The 20834-nt window shown below is 42.0% G+C and overlaps 1 protein-coding gene across 1 annotated transcript in view; it reads right to left on the bottom strand.

Moving 5' to 3' along the window:
• Positions 1-10473: 10473 nt before the first annotated feature.
• LOC126395131 (ephrin-A5b-like) overlaps positions 10474-20834 on the bottom strand; it is a 94469-nt gene continuing 84108 nt past the window's right edge. The window contains exons 4-6 of the mRNA XM_050052334.1: positions 12399-12464; positions 12183-12263; positions 10474-10709 (exon numbers count right to left, since the gene is read on the bottom strand). Coding sequence (XP_049908291.1) covers positions 10585-10709; positions 12183-12263; positions 12399-12464 — 272 coding nt within the window. The 3' untranslated portion in view covers positions 10474-10584. The remainder of the gene's footprint in view (positions 10710-12182; positions 12264-12398; positions 12465-20834) is intronic.

The following is a 20834-nucleotide window of genomic DNA, read 5'->3' as shown; positions in this document are numbered from 1 at the left end:
AGGCAGGAAACACTCCATGTCTAACATTTAACTGACCCTAACCTTAACCAAAGTACTTCTGTTGCCAAACCCTAACCGCATGTGGGACTCAGGATGTGAGCCCCAAACTCTGATGTCACAGTGCTGCACTTTGTATCCTCGCCATCCACCCCGACCACCGCCCTGCAACTCTGCTGCGGTAGACGAATGTTTCATTCACTCAATAAAACATCGCCTGTGAACAAGGTCCCACCAGCGATCACATTTGTCAGCGCAACATAATTGGAAGAACAATTTACTGTCGTAATATAAATGCAATTTCAACGAGACAGCTTCCAATTCTTGTGAGGTAAAGCTGAACAGTTTATTATTATTATTATTATTTGCCTAAAAACAGTCAAAATAAAAGATTTCCTGTCAAACCAATCCAAATTACCTCCTTCAAAATTACCTCCTTCAAATTACCTTTTTATATGCTGATAATTTGTATAGCCAATTAGGCTTTGAAAGAGTCTAATTGCTGCCTAGATTATGTTGGAGTGCAGGACGCACGACATTGCTGCCTAGATTATNGTGTGTGTGTGTGTGTGTGTGTGTGTGTGTGTGTGTGTGTGTGTTTGTGTGTGTGTGGTTGAGGAAATATTGGTTTTGATTAATGTAAACATTTCTGTCTCATGCTGGACGTCAGTGTTGACTTTTTGTATTAATGGTCTTTCCTGAGAGGATATTGTAGGAAAACAAGTGAAATAGGTAGCCTTTGAACATTTGTATCAATAGTTTGCGACTTGCCAGATATGTTAATAAATCCTTCCATACTCCCCTAATTAAAATGTTATTCAGGCAGCACTATGTTCCTTGTAAAATGCATCTGCTGTCAGCCTATAAAACTCACCATGTGTATTTTGTGTTTACAGAATGTAAACTGATATGTGGTCGCTGTGGCCCAGGTCCTAATATGCTTTCCTAAAACAACTTCACAAAATCTGCTTGTACGCTCAGATGATTTCAGCCTGTTTCCAAAGCAAATTGAGTTGTTCCAAGAAATGCAACAAAGGAGTGTCAGTATGTTGAAACAAGACAGGATTGTATGACACTCAAGGACACTTGAACAGGGTGGACACTCTGGGATTGAAGAGGGCCCTTATGGCTGCAGTAACGTCTCTCTAACCACTAAGACCTCTCTTCCTTCTTTAACCACTGCCGGACTGTGAGAGTGAACTGCAGCATGTCCTTCGGTTAGCACCTGACCACAGGGCTGTTTGAGAATAGACAGGCCTCCTCTGGACCAAGATGGAGGGTGGTGGTGGACTTGGTTGTCACCGGTTGTAGAAGAGAAGTGAGGGTCAGTGACTGTAGGTCTGTGCCTCTCAGCAGCATCTCGTCACATCATTGGGTGTTTTTTCCCCTCATTGTTCACTGTGGAAAAATATATTTGTTCCTCTGAGGGAATTTCTTCTTCTTCTTTCTCCAGTTTCATGTTTTTATCCAGCAGTGAAACTCTTCCTCTTCACTTTTTCATACTTGTGTGCAGTTTTATTTTTATACTTATTTTCTTTCATTTTGTAAAATTTTCTATGCAAAACTTCTACTTAAAATTTAGTATATTTCCAGTGTGGTGTTTCTTGTATTTCACCCTTTGATAACTGGAGAGACATCACTTTTCTTGTGCTGCTGTCAGACGCCTTTTGCAAGTATTTAAACCTTAGAACCCGGAGCTAATTGGTGGGATTTCTTTCAGAAACATGGGAAAAAAGGCAATGATCTGGTCTATGATAGACTAGAGTTATTAAAAAAAAAAAGAAACTTGTGTGTGAGAAATGTCCCACAAATTGCAGATAAAATAAAATAAATTAAAATGGAGAAATAAAAAAATAGATTAAAAAAATATGAAAAAGTCCCACAAATTGCCAAGAAATAAAAAAATAAATTAAAATAAATAAGGAAATAAAATAACAGATTAAGAAAATTATATAAAAAAAAAAAGTTCCACAAATTGCAAAAATAAATAAATTAAAATAAATAAATAAATTAAATAATATATTAAGAAAATTATAAAAAAAAAAAAACTTTGGAAGAAAGAGTAAAGCTAGAGGAAAAACTATTTATAATTATCATTATTAAATTATGTTACAGAATTATAATTTAATAATATAAATAAATAATTTAATTTAATTATAATTTGCACTCTTTCCAGGTCATTTCATTTGTTTTTTTCTAATTTCCCTGTTCTTAATTTTCTTTTTACTTTCTTGCTAATTGTTTTTGGGTCGTTTCTTCTTTTGTTGCTCATTGCTTTCTTCCCATGTTTTTAAGGTAAAAGGGGACACTCACTGCTGCTCAGCCTGTGAGAACTATTGTGTGAAGACTGCTGTAGCTCTGGAGGAGCAGCAAATACCCTCATGATGTCATACTTGTAAGCCCTGTTCGCACGGGACTAGTATTACCTGGGGACCTCTAGTAATTTGTAATAATTGCAGAGGTCTCCTGTGATCTTAATCCCGTGTGAATCTGCCATGTCCATGTTTTACAAGTCAAAAAAACACAGTAAATGATCTGGCATATTTTGCCAAACACAGAGGTCATGTGAAAATATTAATCCCGTGCAAATCTGCCTCTTTCCCGGGTTGAGAATTATGGAGGCTGCATTGGCTGTTATGAAGGTTCTGACAGCACTTTGGGTGCAGGAAGCTCATCTCACTACACAGCATGGACAGAGTGCAAAATCTTGAAAGACGATGACATGTATATGATGTCATCGGAGTAATCTTTTGCTTGGGCTACAAATTTCTAACAAATTTAGCAACACAAACTGGGGGTGTGAAGTTTGAAAGAGTTTCCAGGGACCAGATCAAATGTCTTGTGCGAGAAAGCTGCTCTTGATTGCCAGATCAAATGTCTTGTGCGAGAAAGCTGCTCTTGATTGGTCAGAATTTCCATGTGGGAAAAATCAAGGAAGTAAAGCAAACTTGAAGAAGAGTACACTTGCAAGATAAATGTGACACTTTCTAATGTGACAATGGAGGGACAACTACACAGGTTGATTTTAGCGCTGCTCATCGTGGACTATATTGCTGTCATTGTTCATTTTAGTCAAACCATACAGTTTGAAAACGAGGCGCGGCTCCAACTAGAAAACAATGTTTTGAGGCATTGGGTGTGCTGAATGTGCATATTAAGGCAGTACAGGAGGAGGTGCACATTAACAGGACTGTAACATGCTCATGTTTAACCCAAACAATGTGTCATGTGACTGCTTTCCACCACAAACCAACCACACCAGAGTTTGTTCGCAACCGGACTGAGACCACCTCTTCAAAGTTCTCGGTCCGGTTGTTTTGGTGCGCACCCGAGTGCGAGTGCTGTGTTCACATCTGCCCAAACATACCACACTTAGGGAGCAATGAGCTTGGTGCAGACTAATACTGAATGATATTCAAGTGCTGCATGGACGAAGACAGATGGAATTTGGAGTGACCTGTTGTTGCATCTCCCCGACAAAGGCACTACAACTAGTGCTTCCACCAGGGTGTCATATTTCCATTGCTGCCATTTTAAGCCAATCAAAGCTGGAGCCAATTAAAAATCTGTGACAACAGCAGAGTCATTTGACCTGGGAGTGAATGCAGATTGTGACTTTTCCCATTAAATAAAAAAGCCAGATGTTGGTGGGTGTTTGTGGGTTTTTAGTGCAGTAGGAAAAGGGTTTGACCGAAACTTTACTCAGACTTTGGTGAGCTGTCCGGGATGTCGGGGACTTTTTGTGTCCAGGCCCAGGGGCCCATTGTGACATAATCCATCTATGACTATGATTACATTTGCAAATGATTATTTTGGACAGCGGTGCATGGTTGCCTGTAATGGCATAGCATATTGTACATTTGAATATTAAGGTGGGGGTGTTTCCCCCCCAAATCTATATAATAATCACTGCCTTGTCCAAGCGATCCAAGGCAGAGAAATAGGTTTCCACCAGCAGCACACTTTGGCTCAGACACCTCAGCTGCACCTTCATTACAGTTGATAAAACAGCTTGTCACATCGGACCAAAGAACAGTGTGTTCTTGACCTTTTCCTGGAAATTTCACATTGTGTTCTTGACAACAGGGTCTAGATGTTATGATAGGATGTCTTAAAGTTTTTGCAGCAGGTTGCTGAAAGGTGGCGAAGTCAGTGCAGAAACAAAGGGAGGAGGAAGAGAGACGGAAAGTGAGAAATTGAAGCAGACAGCAGGAGAGGCAGAGCGGAGTAAGGAGCACAAGACTGTGTGAGACAGAGTTTGCTTGGCGGAGCTCCCTGAAGCGCTGCACATTCCCGCAAGATTAATTGAAGCCATTTCTGTTTTTTTGTTTTTTCAGTCTGTGAATTACCTCCAGATTATAGAGAAACAGCTGTTCGCCCACTTCCCCCGGACTCTGCCTGCGTGATTATGCATCGAGTGACAACCAAGACAAACATCCAGCGCTCGCTCGAGCTGCTCCGACGAGGCCGTCACGCCTTATTGATGTTCTTCCCATTTCACAACTTGTCACTCATTTGCATAGCGATTAATAAAACAAATCAGACACGTTAATTACAACGACAAAGAAATATTTATTAAATCTTTTTTTGTTGTTTGTTTTAGTTAGTCATAGCTGCTCCAACACGTGTATTTACAAAGAAATTGCCTTTTTGTAGAAAATTCTAGTGAGGGATTGAGCAGGAAACAGACATTAGAATAGTTTAGATGAGTACAGGTCAGGAGAGGATGGGGCTCATACAGGCACAAGGTACACTTATTACAATGTCAAAAGAAATGTGCAGTTTTGTGGCACATCCACGTCTAGTTTGGGAACACAGTTGCTGCTAACTAAAACCTTCCCAATGCTAGATGCACTGACAAAAGCACACATCCTTTTTTTTTTTTTGAAGATACAGAGGATGGAAAACAGACGCTGCAAACCAGGGACACAGTGGTGTTGGCTTCAGGCTACATGGTATCAAAATCAGGTGAAGAAGAAGTCCTTAGAACATTTGACCCGCCCTCCTCGTAGCACAGTTTGCTCAATAGAACATGAAACATCACAATCCGAGGTGGAAAACAGACTTCCTCCCGCCGCAACACATTGAGCTTTTACACCAATAAAAGCCAATGGTGTCTCCTGTTTCATGCAACACCGCCGTCACGGCGATCTGAACAGCAGCTTGGCTCGGAAACAGCTGGAGGTGAAGATTAGCGAAAGACCACAAACGGACACAAAGAACATCCTGCACCTTTTTTAAAGACACTTTTGATGCAACAATACAATGAACAAGAGCGGCTTTTGGGGGGAAAAACAGATATTCTAGCTCTTGGAGATCCATCTGTTCTGTCTTCAGACCCTTTGATCTGTGATTGTAACCCGACCACACTGCATGATATGTGCCATGTCTGCACAAACACATTTACAGAGAGAGGGTGCAATGTTGATCCTGTTATTATTATTTTTTTGTGTTTCATATAAAAGACATATAAAATGAAACGAAGCTTTTTTTATATCAAACATTGAACTTTTTTTTCTTGCTAAGAACATTAATGTGCCCTTCAAAAGGTGTGAAAAAAGAGAAAGTATCTAACACTGTATGTTACAACAGACTAATTGCTGGATACACAGTATCCACAAAACTAACTGATTGGTTTTTCTCATCGTGGTGTGGCTAGAGGCAACGGTTACAGTGACAGGGACTCTTAATGTTGAACTGAAACGCATGGAGGCTGGTAGGTGTGAGGAGGAAAAGATTTTCAATTAAGTGGTCATTTGTGCCCTCGAATGAAAAACGATTCCTGCGCTGAATTATTCGCTTACAAAACTGAGTAATTTTTACCCTCAAAATACTTCATTTATATCCTTTAAATTAATAATTCCTCCCCTCAAATTAAAAACGTATGGACCAAAATTTCCTCAGACTAATAGCGCTGTGTTATCGCCTTCAGTTCTTTTCTCCCCGCCACTCTCAGCTCACATTTAATGACATTTCTTTTTAGCTCTCGCACTCAGATATGTGGATTTTCTTTTGGCTTCAGTCTGTGAAACAGAGAAAAGAGGAAATGAAGTAATCTGAGATTATTTAATACAAATGTAGTCATTGAAAGCAGCCCAGTGCATTTCTGCAAACCAAGGTCTCATATGTAGCACATCAGTGCTGTTGATAAAGTGATATAAGCTGACTCTGTCACTGTGGAATGGACGGGATGGCGCGACACCGAGGAAAGATGGCTGCCAAGCTGCAGACTACTGTTTTACCGGTTGTTTTTGGTGACCATCAGCAATCCACCTGTGTTTGTAGCACTTAACCTTGAGCCCCTTTTACACTGCCAGATTTTCGGCGAATGTTGGGCCGTTTTGCCGGCCAGCTGCGAGCGCTTATACACACAGAGGCGGAATGGCGAGTTGATCCGAGGTGCCCAATTTTCCGCCTCGTAGGGTAGACATACTGGCGGAACCCTTTTAGTTTAAACAGACCGAGGCGGCTTTCCGCAACGGGAGGGGCTGTTGATGACTTGTGGGAGGAGCTGTTGATGACGCAGCACGTGCGACCCACTGGCGGTGGATAAACAGGAAACAGCTGATAGCAGGAATTAGCGAGCAGCTAGTAGCAAGAGGGAAACGCAAACCTGACAGACACTGTAAAGATGAGCAACTGGGGAGACAAGGAATTGCGCGCCCTCTTTGTCCTCGCAAACGAAGAGGCCATTAACCGTCAGATGACGGGGGAGGTGAAGAACGGGCCAACTTACAAAAGAATCGCCGCCTGACTAGCTGCGGCTTCCCTCCCACGTCACTGTTTACGTCACACGCTGAGCTACACGTTTTGTTACTTGCTCACGCCCCCCATTGCCCCGAAAAAGGCGCATTCTGTATAAACAAAAGTAGGTAGGTGGCATTTTGCTGCACTCCCCGATTTTGTTTTTATACTGCCAATGCTGAAAAAAGACTGATTGGGCTTTCCTGCAAATTTCCACAATTCCTGTTTTAAAAAGGGCTTTGGTGTTTTGTTTCTGAAATCTGAGTGTTTTTTGCAGCACATTGTGACGTTTTCCAGCTGCGTCTTGGCACCGAACCAGGGTGATTTGCACTGGACCTGGGTGTTTTTAGCGACACCTTGCAGCGTTTGTCAGTGGCGTTTCAGCCACTGATTTTCACTGACCTTTTCCAGTGGCTTTTGTGCCACCAAACATGGGGGTCAAGTCAAAACGTGACCTTTTCATAGCCATAACCAAGTGGTTTTTGTGCCTATACCTCACCACAACTTCACCACAGCATTGTTAAGACATGTAAGGTGTCGACATTTGTAATGTAACGTATCTGTAGTTTGTAGAAACGTACAATACGAACATTTTTTCAACAGAATTAATGAATGTAAAAAATAATCCCAACGTTTTAGGTGGTGAAGGTACGAAGTAATGCTACTAATATGAAAGACAGAATTATCAATTCAGTATCTGATGTAATATTAAACTGAGATCATAGATTACATTGATCTGATCTCACATAGACTTTAGTTTACTCATCACAGAGAGAACTACTCAGCCTGTGAAGACGATGTGTGATGTGTTCTGAGTCTCTGGAGGAACTATTTGATAAAGTTGTGAGAAATAACCATGATGATGTCATCGGACTTGGGCCTAAAGACCAGCAGTGAGGAGTCTGAAAGAAATGGACGGGCAGGAATAATAACAATAATAATAAAAAACACTATTGAAATGCTTTATGGTATTTGTAGGATCCTGTGTTTGAGGAGGTTAAGGCTGTACTTGAGACTTGTATTTGAGGCCTCTGTCTATATCAATATCTTTGCTATTCTTGTAAAATTATAACTTAGACGTTAAACGTAATGCATACTACTGATGTGACTTTGGGTTTTTGAATGACAATTTAATAACTTTTATTGTGCTGTACCAGTGAGCAGGCACTACAGGTCTCCTTCAGCAGTAAAACCAGCAGGAATGGTTTCATCTCTTTGCATGAATGTAAAGGCTATCACTGTTGCTGAGAGTGACGGGTGGAAAACAGGGTTGGGCAGCAGTCTGTATTTTCTTATCGTCATATTGTCATTACCAGAGATTGCAGATAGCTGATGCGATTGCCTTGGGCGACAGACGGGGGGAGGGGCTCGAACTTTCCCTGCGATCGCTCATTGTAAATGTCAGTATAGCCGATCTCACAGCTCAGCTGCTGTCATTAGTCAGACATTAGTCAGACAATGTAGTGATAAAATAATAACAGCCTGGTGATGCTGCTGGATAAGGTAGCATTTAGGAGCCGTGATCAAATTTCACACTACTTCTGACAACGGAGAAACATGTAAATGACAGCTAGATTGTGAATTTGGCTGTAATACATAGCCTATGATCACTTCTCAAACAGGAAGAAGCAGCTTGGCTGTGTAATAGTCTTGGAACAAATGAAATGCGTGATTAGAAACTAATTTAAAGTCAACTGTCAGTAACTAGAGGCATTTATATACATTCACAAGTGGATTTGACGCTTCAGAGATGCAAGCTTTTCAGGGGGGAAAAAGAGATGACGCATTAAGAGAGGGCCGTGGTTACATGTGACGCACAGGCCTTGGATGTTGGTGAGCGGCCGAAATGGAGAATGGAGATGCAGGGTTTTATCAGATTGCACAGCGCACTTGTAACGATTGGCAGATGATAACGGATCACAAAAACAGGTTGCTTTAAATTAGAGAGCAGAGTGACGTTTGCTGATTAAAAGTGATCAGCAGCAAACATGCAACTCCTCCAGAAACTCCTGAATGCAGATTTTGGACTTTATTTGCTTGTAAAATTTCCTAAATATTGGCAGGGGGCAAAAACAATTGCTCTTCAATCGTCGATAGTCGAGCTGGTTCGGCACAAGCCTAGTGGAAAAGATATGTTTACCGCATGTTCCTGCTTCGACAACATGACTACTGATCTCAGCAGGAGCACTACAAAGCTCCTCATCTCGCTCTCCTTCTCTTTCCCTCTCAGCTCGACCAGTGCTGAGTTTCAGAGTTTGCCCCGAGAGAACAGGACACCTCGCTCTGTTTATTCCATCTCTGCTGGTGGTCGATTTTTCATTCCAGAAATAACCGGTACGAGAGCGCCCCCGGTGTATTTTCTGTACGGGCGCCACTTTACACGACATCAAAGAGGGCAAGTGAATCACACACCACCCCCACACACACACACACTACCACCACCACTGACTGCTCTGAAACTCGGCCACTGTCTCACCGAAACATCTTTAGCCACAGAAAACTTGTGCTGCTTTAGTCGAGGAGGAGTAACCCTCTTGATTTAAACCTCATGTTAGGCATGGACACATCCCTGAACTTTTGTAGGAAATTTTGTCTCTATATACAATAGCTGTGTTATGACAGTGATTCACAAAAGCAATAGTGTAATAGTAAAACTACATTTTGACATTTTTTTTAATGACAAACACAAATATTCTACGACTTCTACACCCTGATAGCACATCAGACTTTTTTTTTTTCTTCCCGGACTTTGTTAAAAACAATTAAAAGACCATCAGCAATCAATCCAAACAAATACATAAACTGTACTCGGTGTTTTTGTATGATTGTATCAAAAAAAAACTGTGTAGTATGAACTAACTTAATGGGTAAGTGTTTGTTTTATTGCCTTTCTACTGTACTTACAGACTAAACCGGAACAGAAAAAAGCACGAGGACTTCACAATAAATAGGAAAATACATTTTGCCTGGCAAAATACCAAAATCCACTTCTACGCTCCGTTCAAATATTTTACTGTACACCCGTGTTGGCTGCTACAATTGAATTAGGTGACTTATTAAAAAACAAACATTAATTATTAAACCGCCCCTATCCAAACACTAAAAGATGAGTGCTTCTTTAACGTTTCTTTTTTTAAAACTCTCCTCCACAGTCTGAGACGATGCATCCGACTCCTTTTTAACCTGAGAGGAAGGTTAAGTCATCAAAGGCCCGCCCCGTACCCCCACGCCATCGGCAACCGTCTCCTAGCAACAACATCCTTCTCGTTTTCCTCTCCGTCGGCCTATAAGCGATGCGTCGCTCCCGGATCTTCTCGGAAACCTCTTCCACTTTGACGTGAGATTAAATCATGTTACATGTCGGGGGTTATGTGATGTTTTCCTGAACACAAAAAAAATGTTAAAAGTCTGTAAACTTTTGAGAGATCCTGCTGTGCTTCTTTGCCATTCAAGCCGACGAGCGTACTGATTGTGTAGTTTGTGTTCTGTGTGTGTGTATATGTTTGAAAGCATGTATGTGTGCATGTCTTTAACACAAATAAATGTTTAATATCTGCATACTGTGAACGGTAGCGAGGCAAACAGGTAAGAGACTCTTTCATCTCGGGGTGCCGCGACAATCGGCACCCACCAGAAAGTCAAGAATCACTCAAGTTGGCAATTCAAAAAACAACAAAGGCTTCAGTGTCGAAGTCCCGTCCTCTCTCTTTTCACCGAGAGAGATTGTCAGTATTTTCTTTTTCTTTTTTAAAAAGTGCTCCTTGAGGGGAGGGGTTGCAGGGTAGGGCGGCCTGTGGTCCAATCAGGGCAGTCCATTCCTAGGGGGAATCCTCAGACTGGGCGCTATAAAGACAAGATGGCAGCCAGGAGTATGAGGGCGGAGCTGAGCAGGGCGACTGAAGTCTGGCGTCGACCGGTGGAGTTAACATCCCTTCGAGCCGGCTCTGGCGACTCGTGACCGATGCCGTCTGAAGGGAAAGAGATGAAAATGATTGATGGTTACATTAGCTTAGCAGAGACACTGGAAACAGCAACAAATGGAGGTCATGTTCTCACAATGAAGAAGACACTTTCGATTAAAAGTCCAACATAAATCTGCAGACTACATTGAATTTAAAGCCTATCCCAGCTGTCACTGGGCGAGAGGCAGGGTACACCTTGGACAGGTCGCCAGACTATCACAGGGCTGACACATAGAGACAAACAACCATTCACACTCACATTCACACCTACGGACAATTTAGAGTCACCAATTAACCTGCATGTCTTTGAACTGTGGGAGGAAGCCGGAGCACCCGGAGAAAACCCACGCTGACACAGGGAGGACATGCAAACTCTGCACAGAAGGGCTCCTCCACCCACGGTTCGAACCAGGAACCATCTTGCTGTGAGGCGACAGTGCTAACCACGACACCACTGTGCAGCCCCTGCCCATTTTTGGGGGCAAAAATCTTTTTCATAGCACATAGCAAGAGTGGTCCTTATTAACAGTGCATCTCCTAAAAGCAAAAAAATGAATAAAATTCTACTCAAAATTTGGGCTGACTAAAAATCAAATGCTATTAGAGAATGGAACCAAATAAACTGTTTATTGGACACATGTCTTTGACCAAATGAAATGTGATTTCATTGGTTATTTTGGTCTGTCTTGGCTGGTATGGATGTCTGAGTTAATGCTGGACAAAGACAAGGACTCAGCGAGGTCATATCACAGTTAATCATGTTAATTTAATTGTGTTAAGCCAGCATCGGGATCATGATTAATATTTGTTTATCTGTGCGGCCCTTTTTCTCGAACGCCTCTGGGTTGGACTTTGTTTGTGTTATTGTGTGACTAAAAATCAAGGTAGTGAAGCTGTACACCAGCAGCTCCTGTGTTCATCGAGGTAAAATTAACGTTTTTGTCAATGGAGTCTGGTTTTGACAAGAACATTACGTTCACTTCCTCGTCAGAAAGGGCTGTCTGTTTGGGAAGAACTGAACATACGACTGAATAAATGAGACTTGGATTGTACTGCACGAGTTGTGTGAGAGTTTAACAGATGTTCTGATATAGTTTTGCTGTTGTTGAACGTGGACCCCTATGACTTTAATTTATTCATCATTTTCTCCATTTTTGGATTCTATGTAACTGTGGAGGCATGCAAAAAAGTTTTCCTTACAATTCAACTGAACACTTGGTGAATAATTGATATACAAACGGTCATTTGAGGTGTGAAGAGCTCCTTTAACTGTGTTATTGTGTCTGCATATAAAAATGACTGTTAAACACTTCAGAGTTCATGATTACATGATAGTTTACAGTACGTGCTCTATACTAAGTGTCATATCAATTCATAAATCATGGCGTATAAAATAAAAACACTCAAAAGGAAATGAAAAGAGAAGAATTTTATCAGCAGACATAACACAAACATCACGTGCTGTATATTCCCACCAACCTCTGGGTTCTAGAGAGTTGTGACTGTTGTCCTCAAAATCGACCCCTTCCTGCACGGTCCCAGAGTTTTTCACACAATTGTCTTTGCAAAACAAAGAGGAGAAAAGATATGTGAAGATTAGAGAAGTCAAACGTCACTCGTCCACAGCCTGACCACAAGCTGGTGTACAACAGAATGGAGAACTGGGCAGAGTAGACTCAACAATCTGAGACTCACTTTGAGGCCTGACGAAGACTTTGAGTCGAAGGCAGCTCCTTCTTCCCTTGTCGTCAGTGATGGAGGCTGTGGAGACATCGTGCAGAGTTAAGAACAAGACACTTTTTATGTGTTACCTACACTTTCCAATTTCAAAATACCTTTTTTTTTATATAATCTAAGGCTGCATGATTATGGTTTAAAATAACAGCGGTCATATTTTGCTCAGTAATGAGATCATGGTGAGTCATCAAGTTTTTACTCAATCTCTGGAAACAAAACAGTTTGTTAAAGCAAAAGAAATTACATTTTAATTTGACAAGATTTTACTTATCCATATTTTACTTTATAAACATACAATAGCCTGTAAAGGACATCGATTTAAATGTATAAACCTCAGGACACAAATCTGACACTCCAAAGTATCAGTATCCCCACATCACCTTTAGTTCTTGTACGGCTCATTAGCATTTGAGAACTTTGGCTACTTTTGTTGATGAATATAAATAAAGTAAGGAAAAAAAAAAAAGAAAGTATCAAACGGTGTTTTTGTATTGAGACCAAAAACTTTTCATGATACTCTTCTTGCCAAGATTATCGTATAAAAATGGCACCCAGCCCTACCAATATGTATACTATGACATATCAAAATATGTCTGGATATTTTTCCATCCAGTTTAGCATGCAATCAGATTGTCTATGTTAATACCTTAACTAAATAATCGAATCAATGCTGTACCTATGGCGTAGGCTCTGCATCTATGTAGAGCCTACGCCATACCCTATGCTGTAGCTTGACATGCACCTCCCCAGAAATGTAACTACACCTTGCAGTGAAGCAGACCTCCTGTCTATTTTTGTAAGCTGAAACCATTTCCCTCAGTGGAAAAAAAGCTTTTTGCTAGGCTAATTTATATAATGTAAAATGCCATAGGCTTGCGCTAAAAATATTAGCATGTTGTATTTGTGGGCAAAATGTGTCCAGCAAAAGACAAATGCGTCGTCTCTCTGTTAAGCCACGTTCAATGTGTGTTTAATGTGTGTTTTGAATCAATTAAACTTTACAGCACTTCACAGAAACCCGGCCCCTAGCTAGTGTTTTGGAGGTGTAACTGCAGAGTGACACAGACACACCACCGCACAAGTATAAATGCTCACAAGGGTGTAGGCCACATGCATAAGCTACAGCATAGGCTTTGCATAGAGCTGACACACAAGTATAAATCCTGCTTAAGATGAAATTTACGTTTCAACAATGCTGTGGATCATATGGTTAGATTTGGGCACAAAAACCACTTGGTTATAATTAGGAAAAGATTATGTTTTGGCTTAAAATATCCAGTTTTGGCAGCACAATACCTACTGGAAATGCAGTGATGTCTCTGTAAAATAAAGCCACTTTTTGTGGCACTATCCCCAGTGGAAAAATAGCAATGGGTTGCTTAGAAAAACACATTTGGTGGCTAAAAATTTGCTGGAAACACAGTGATGACATGTCAAAAAGTGACCAGTCTCAAACAGCTTGGTGGGCATGTCGCATCAGTTTCATGCCATCCACTGTCCCCTCCACCTCCTATTGACAAAGTCAGCTCATACTCTACGTCATTGTATGAACGTATATATTCAACGTTTCTGTGGTTTGCTGAAACATAAAATTCCAACATTTTCTTCTGGCGACTGGACTGTTTGGACCTAATTTGACTTCAAAAGTTTCCGTTCCATTTAACAACCATAAATTTATAATGTCAGTCTTGTAAGACGGCACGCTGCATGTTGGACCTTGACCAATCATAAACTGTCCCTCCGCCAAGTCGAGGCAAGACTTTGACTCAATATGGTCACCTGATAACATCCCGAAAAGCAAAAATATTTTGCAGTCTGCCAGTTTTGTGGTCCGAGCCACAAGCTCAATATTCTCCATTCACATTCATTTCATGTCTTCACCCAAGACCTCCTCACTCTGTAAAATCTACCTTCATTCATAAACATCAGCTAAACAGTAAAAATGAACAATCTGACAAGGTCGATTGTTTCTCCATCAGAGGTATTCCACACTTATCTCCTTTAAATACTGTCTGAAGAGCTTTATCTCGCCTTCTGAACTCCCCTCTCATCCTCATGTGAAAGCGCTTCTGCTCCATATTTTATGATATGAAACAACTCAATGTCACCCTCATATTTCCAAGTCTAATTTGGCCAGGGGCAGTCATTTCTGCAGATGAGTGGCACGCTGTTATGCTCACCTACAAAATCTCATTTCCTCTGTTTCCTGATTGTGAAAGGCAAAGATTAAAAACTTTTTCGTGGGATTGCTGTGATTGTTTTGCGGAGCTAACAAAACTAATTAGTTTTCAAGTCGTGCAGGGGACCAAGTCGCTAATAGAGCGCTGAGGGTGTCTCCAGCTGTGACGAATGACTTCAACGTCTGTCTGCACTTTTGTCAAGAACATTTTTATGTTCTTTCTGACCTTATGTTCATCCCACTATAGATATCCTCTTTTCTTTTTCTAACATTTCCTCATGGGCCTCCATATACCGACCCCTGTCATTTCCTGCTGCCTGCCGAGTCTTTCAATCTGTGATTAATCTGACCGCACACAAACACACGCACAACCTGGAGTGTGTTTGGATGTCCGCGACCGTGTCTTGGATATGCATGCACGCATGTATGTAGTTGTGGTTGCATCTGTGCACAGACATGTCCACAGTTTGTCCACAGACACTCCTCTATCCTTCCGCCCAGACGCTCCGTGTGATGGATTCTAGCCGTGCGGTGAATTCCTGATAAAAGAAAACCATGTCAGTGTTTCCACTGCCGCCGATGACTCTGGCTCTTATTTCAAAAGCCACTTTATCAGATGCCGCGCGGCTGTGAGAGGAGATAAAAATCATCTTTAAAACTTCACCATGAGAGGAATATTGGAAGTGAAGCAGCAGAGGGAGGAAATAAACGAGAGAGAACCGGTGTCAATCATGCTGCTTCTGTCTGTGTCAGCGGGTATCGAGTAACTTACCTCACACCCCGACGGTGGCTGGAACAGACGGGAGAACTCACTGTCTCAGTTTCTCTCTGAACTCAACTGGCCGAAACCCTGTCTTTGTCTTTCTTTATGCCTCTCATGCTCCTTGTGTTTCCTTGGCTGTCGTTATGTCTCTTTAACTTTCTTTGACTGCTATAAAGTGAACTTCTGCAGTCCTGCACGAACGTGTGTATATATAAAGACACATCATAGGACAAAAGAGACCATTGTCCCAAGCTCTGATCTGGGAGATTTTATTAGTCTAATGAAAATCTTTTGATTCTTTCTCAATAGAATCATTAATTGTTCAGTCCACCTGTTCTCAACCAATGGTCCGGAGACTTTAAAGGGTCCTTGAGGGAGTTCCAGGGCATTCCTACAAAAATAGGAACTAGTTTGTCACTATTCAATTCACTACAGAGGTGAGCCCAATGTGAGTAAGAGTCACAAGATTGACAATTCTGATCAGAGGTTTCACTTCCTCTGCGGTTATTACCTCCGCCAAGGTTATGTTTTCACCAGCGTTGGTCTGTTTGTCTGCAAAATAACTTGAAAAGTTCTTCACGGATTTTGATGAACTTTTCAGGAAGGGTTGATAATGGGACAAGGAACAGATGATAAAATTTTGGTGGTGATCAGTTGAAGCGAAGTGGATAAAATAATAAAATGGCGGGAAATCCGAGCTGCTTGGCGGAGGTCTTCGCTCTCCGAGTGCTCTCAAACTGTAGTTGACAGTTGACAGTTGACATACACATGCCGCGTTTTTTGCACCTTCAAGTTAATTGTTATCATTGTAGACACGTGGCAGATGTGCTCAAACGCAAGAACGGTGCACACGTGTTCCCAAGCACCCATTTTTCAGGCCGCGACGGCTGCCCTTAGAGATAAACCGAGTTCAACTGTTGGAAGGCAGCAGTGCGTACCACATGTCATGTGACGAGGAACAACCAATCGCAGCCAACAGATATCTTCCCTAGGATGATATGCGCACACACTTATAAACAGTATCTGGAAGGAGATCAGCTCTGCATTCAGGATTTCAGGTAAACGGGATATGGTACCGTGCTACGCAACCTCAGATGCAACCTGCTGCGGGGCTCTTGGCACAAAAAAGGCACAAAAGTAGCGTCCAGCGCTCGTGTTTTCCAGGAGTTAACACTGCGGCATATGTACAGCCCCTATAGAATTCTGGTAACGGGGCTTTCAAATCAGCATCCCAAGCCCGGATCCCTAAAGTCCACTTCATTTGATTTGTGTGAACACTGTTTTGTACCAGGGCCCAGTTCATGTGCACTCTGGTACGGTTTGCATCAGGTGTGAACACCAACTGTACCAAAGCACGGAGGCGGGCTGCTATGTAACATGTCCACAATGAGTTTTTAACCAGTTACACACCAGTCTCATTTCAATACTGATGCCTCTATCTCAGACGGCACTCATGGTGAGACCCAGATCCGGCCTCACTTCCAACCTGCAGGGAGGTGGAGAGCTCCGAGCCCGACTGCAGCAGCTCCTCCTCCTGCCAGGAGCAGAGCTTCAAAGTGCTGCTCCGCCATTCACAGGGCAGCAGTGTCCATCTGTGGCCTTTTCTAAACTGTAGCACGACAAAAATGTCACGTAGATGATGATGCAAGTACTCGGGTACAGACCAACATCACTAATGTGAAAGCTGAGTGTCAGAGGAGGGGAGAGGAGGCACAATCATAATCACACCTAATATGAAAACATCCTTAATCACATTTAACAATCAAAATCTTTTCAGATGGAGGTCCTTGAAGCAAAATGTTATCAGAAAGCAGCAAAAAATGTCATGTCTTCAAACTGCTTATTTTGTTCAACCAATGGACCAAAAAAAAGATGAAACAGCAAGTTCATCATTTGGATGTTTGGATGTTTGGAGTCACGGAAAATTTCCACCACAGTCACTAAATCAGTGTACAAGATATATTAAACTGCAGGTAACCATAGAAACCATACATATGTCTCCCGCTACACTGCAATTAACTTGCAGCTGAAACAGACCGACTACATATGTTGTATGGCAACATATTCAAATCCATCAACTGTTGTGACAAACAAGCTGTTCTCATTATTTCTATGAATAACTTATTGCTCCCGACGCCCCGATACAATCAGAGAAAACCAAAGCCGTGTAGAGACGGTGTTATCTCTGGGATTTTGTTGAAAGATCAGAGCTGTGTGTAAAACCCTGCCATGCGCAATCGAGTTATAATTGACGAACGCAGAATTGTGGCGTTTATAAAGTGCAGACTTTTCATTAGGTGTACTGGGAGAATCTGCCGGCCAATCAGCAGTGGACATCCATAAAAAGAAGCAGCTGAGTGTGTGCTGTGAAAAGAGTTAATGGCATCAGCAGGAACAGTAGCTGCAGTTTTTTTAATGGTAAGAGGGGCCAAATTAAAACTATAAAACCACTGATTTCAATAAAGCACAGCTGCTCTTGCTTTACTTTCGCAAGTGACCGTGGTATGAGTGGGATAATGCACCCAGGGGTGTCATGAGGAGACCTTGTCGTGCAGCATTACCTCTTATGGACAGCTTGTTATTGTTCTGATGTGGTTTTTAATGTAGAGACTGACAGTAGAACATGTTCTTCGTGTGCTTTTAGTACTTATAGGTAATTATTTGTTCATGTACATGGCTGCAGTATTTGTCAGGTGATGTCTACTATAGAGAGAGAAGCTCTTGTCTGTTAATAAAATATTCTTGTTGCAGCTGTGAACGCTGTGCAGTCTTTTCTTTCTCATGTCTGTGTTCTTCTATTTCCCTGATTCTCTGACATTGTGTCACACTGTCTTTCTCTCATCTCTCTTTCTCACCCTCTTTCTCTCCCCACACCACCGTCCCTTCGCAGATTCCAACACACACACACAATTACCCGACTGTCTCTCTTCCTTTCTCTCATGTCTGCCACCGAGGTCAGAGTCTGGGTTTTCTATCCTCGAGCAACGCAGCCGTGCTTCACCATGACTGTAACTCCAGCTCTGCCTGCAACTCTAGACCCAGCGTTAGTCAGGTCATCCGGCCGCCGCCTCACCATGACAACGGTAAACCTCTCGGTCACACATTCAGACACATGTTGCACGTTCGGTCATGCGCTGCGGGGCTCGTGATCGCTGCCATCGCACGAACGGGACTGGCAACACGTATCGCAGATCGCTAAACAGGCTGGGGTGCCGGATGAGGCCCAGCTTTGGTGTGACTGTGAGGTGAATTAGATGGATCCTGATTTAAATACTTTGGGATCAGATGTTTTTCGTGTTTATCTTGGGGAACAAAGCCCTTTGTCTTTGTTTCAGCCGCTTGAAGCCGAAGGGAAACTGTCGGGGCACTGTGCTGGCGGGGTTCATGTCATTATCGATGTAGATCTGCACTGGCTGTACAGAGCGGGACCCGGGCGTTTGAAGCGCGAGGGCTTTACAGGGAGACAGTCATCTCTCTCACACAGGGAGAGCCAGACTCTCAACTGTCTCCTCTGAAAATTGGATTTCTATCCCCTGAGATTAGGATCAGGCTTTCCCCGCTCCACCGAGGCTCTATTAGAAAAACATGCCGCCCTCGGAGGCCACGGGAAGCTTGCAGTGCAGGCCTCGTCGTCATCTCGGTGACCTTTGACCTTTTAGGACCAGCCGTAATACTGATCCCACACCAGGGCAGCTTTCCTCAGGGTGTTTGTCTGTCTGCCAGACGGGCAGGCCCTTAGCCAACTGCAGGTGTCATCTATTTGACGTCGCCCCACCCCCCTTCTCCCCCCTGCCTGGGGCCGTTGATGATCACAACGGAGGACAAAGGAGTGTCTGTCTTCACCGAGACAAGCAAACATGAACCTCCCGTCAATGTGTCATTTACATGCCCACTTAACAGATTCCAAAACCATATTATATGTACAACACTGGTATTGACTATCAGCTATTGTTGGGCTTTGTTAGACACAGACAACATGTGATTTGACACTGATACAGCAGCTGATGAAACATAGTTCACTGTTGAGCAAACAGCATTTCTAGATGTGGATGATGCTGAAAAAACAAGCATCTGCATCTGGAAAAATATGTTTTCCATGTGTAACAGCAAAACTTACTTTCTAAATGATGCCAGTATAAGCTTCAAGGCTCCAAGACAGACTCATTTAGAGAGTCTTTGAGTGAATAACTGATGACACACTGTAAGCATTCAATTAAAATCAAGACAAAGAATACTTTTTTTTGCAGAGACAATGTTAAGCTTGCATGGACCTGAAACTGACAGAAAAATATAAGCTACTGCATTTTAAAATATCTTGTTTTCTGATAAAATTCAAAGTCAGGCCTGTGGATATAAAACTTTTGTTTCAAGCCTAAAATTCTGTTGGTGCGTCGCTAAAAGCGAGCTAAAGCTAAGGATTACTCAGTGCAGATAAAACATTCAGCAACGTAAAGCTGCATTCATCAATAGAAAAAAATGTTTTTTCAGAGACAATGTTAGGCTTGCATAGACAAGGAACTTAAGTACAAAAGATAAGCAACTGCATTAAAAAATAAATTGTTCTTTGATAAAAGTAAAAGGCACAAGCCTGTAGACATAAAAAAAAGTTCACTCCCCCTAACAGTGAGCTAAAGCTATAAGGATTACACTATGTAGATATACAACATGCAGCAACTTAAAGCTGCACTCATCAATATTTTTAGATTAAAAATGGATGAAATTACAATGTGTAATGTGAAGGGGGTCGCTCATAATGAGGACCCTTCAAAGAATTATCACCTAGCCCACTGTGCAGTTACCCTCAGATCTATAGAGCATTTTAGCCTCTTAGCTAATAGCTTTCTTTTTCTCAGCCCACAACTTCACTGCTTTGGTTCACTCGCATCAACCTCGCTTTCAGCCACAGGGGGCAGCGTTTTTCAACAAAAGCAAGTTGTCTATTGTTTGGTGCTGGGCGGGTAGCCTAGTGTATCAAAGTTAGCAACTAGCTAGCAGTAGCATTTAACAGGTAAAGAGCGAGATATTTTCCCAAAACAAAGCAAAAAGAAGAATAAGTATCGGACTTAAATTCATCAGATGGCCAAAAACATAGCAACGTAGTACTGACCAATCATGTTTGAATGACAGGTTAGCAGTTTAGTTGGAGAGGCGGAGCCAAATTGCTGAAATGCAATCTCAGAACCCATCGGTTATCAGCTTTTAATCAAGTTTATCTGCACTCATATGCAGTAGGGCTGCAACAATCGGTCGACTAATTGATGACTAATCGACTATTAAAATAATCGGTGACTATTTCTCATATGCAGTAGGGCTGCAACAATCAGTCGACTAATTGATGACTAATCGACTATTAAAATAATCGGTGACTATTTTAGTAGTTGACTAATCGGTTTGAGTCATTTTTCATAGAAAAGTACTGTAAAAGTACCCCAAAATACTCTTTTGCAGCTTC

This window comes from Epinephelus moara, chromosome 9 (genome assembly GCF_006386435.1).
Source record: "Epinephelus moara isolate mb chromosome 9, YSFRI_EMoa_1.0, whole genome shotgun sequence".
Classification (NCBI taxonomy): Eukaryota; Metazoa; Chordata; class Actinopteri; order Perciformes; family Serranidae; genus Epinephelus; species Epinephelus moara.
This window is presented reverse-complemented; position numbering and strand designations above follow the sequence as displayed.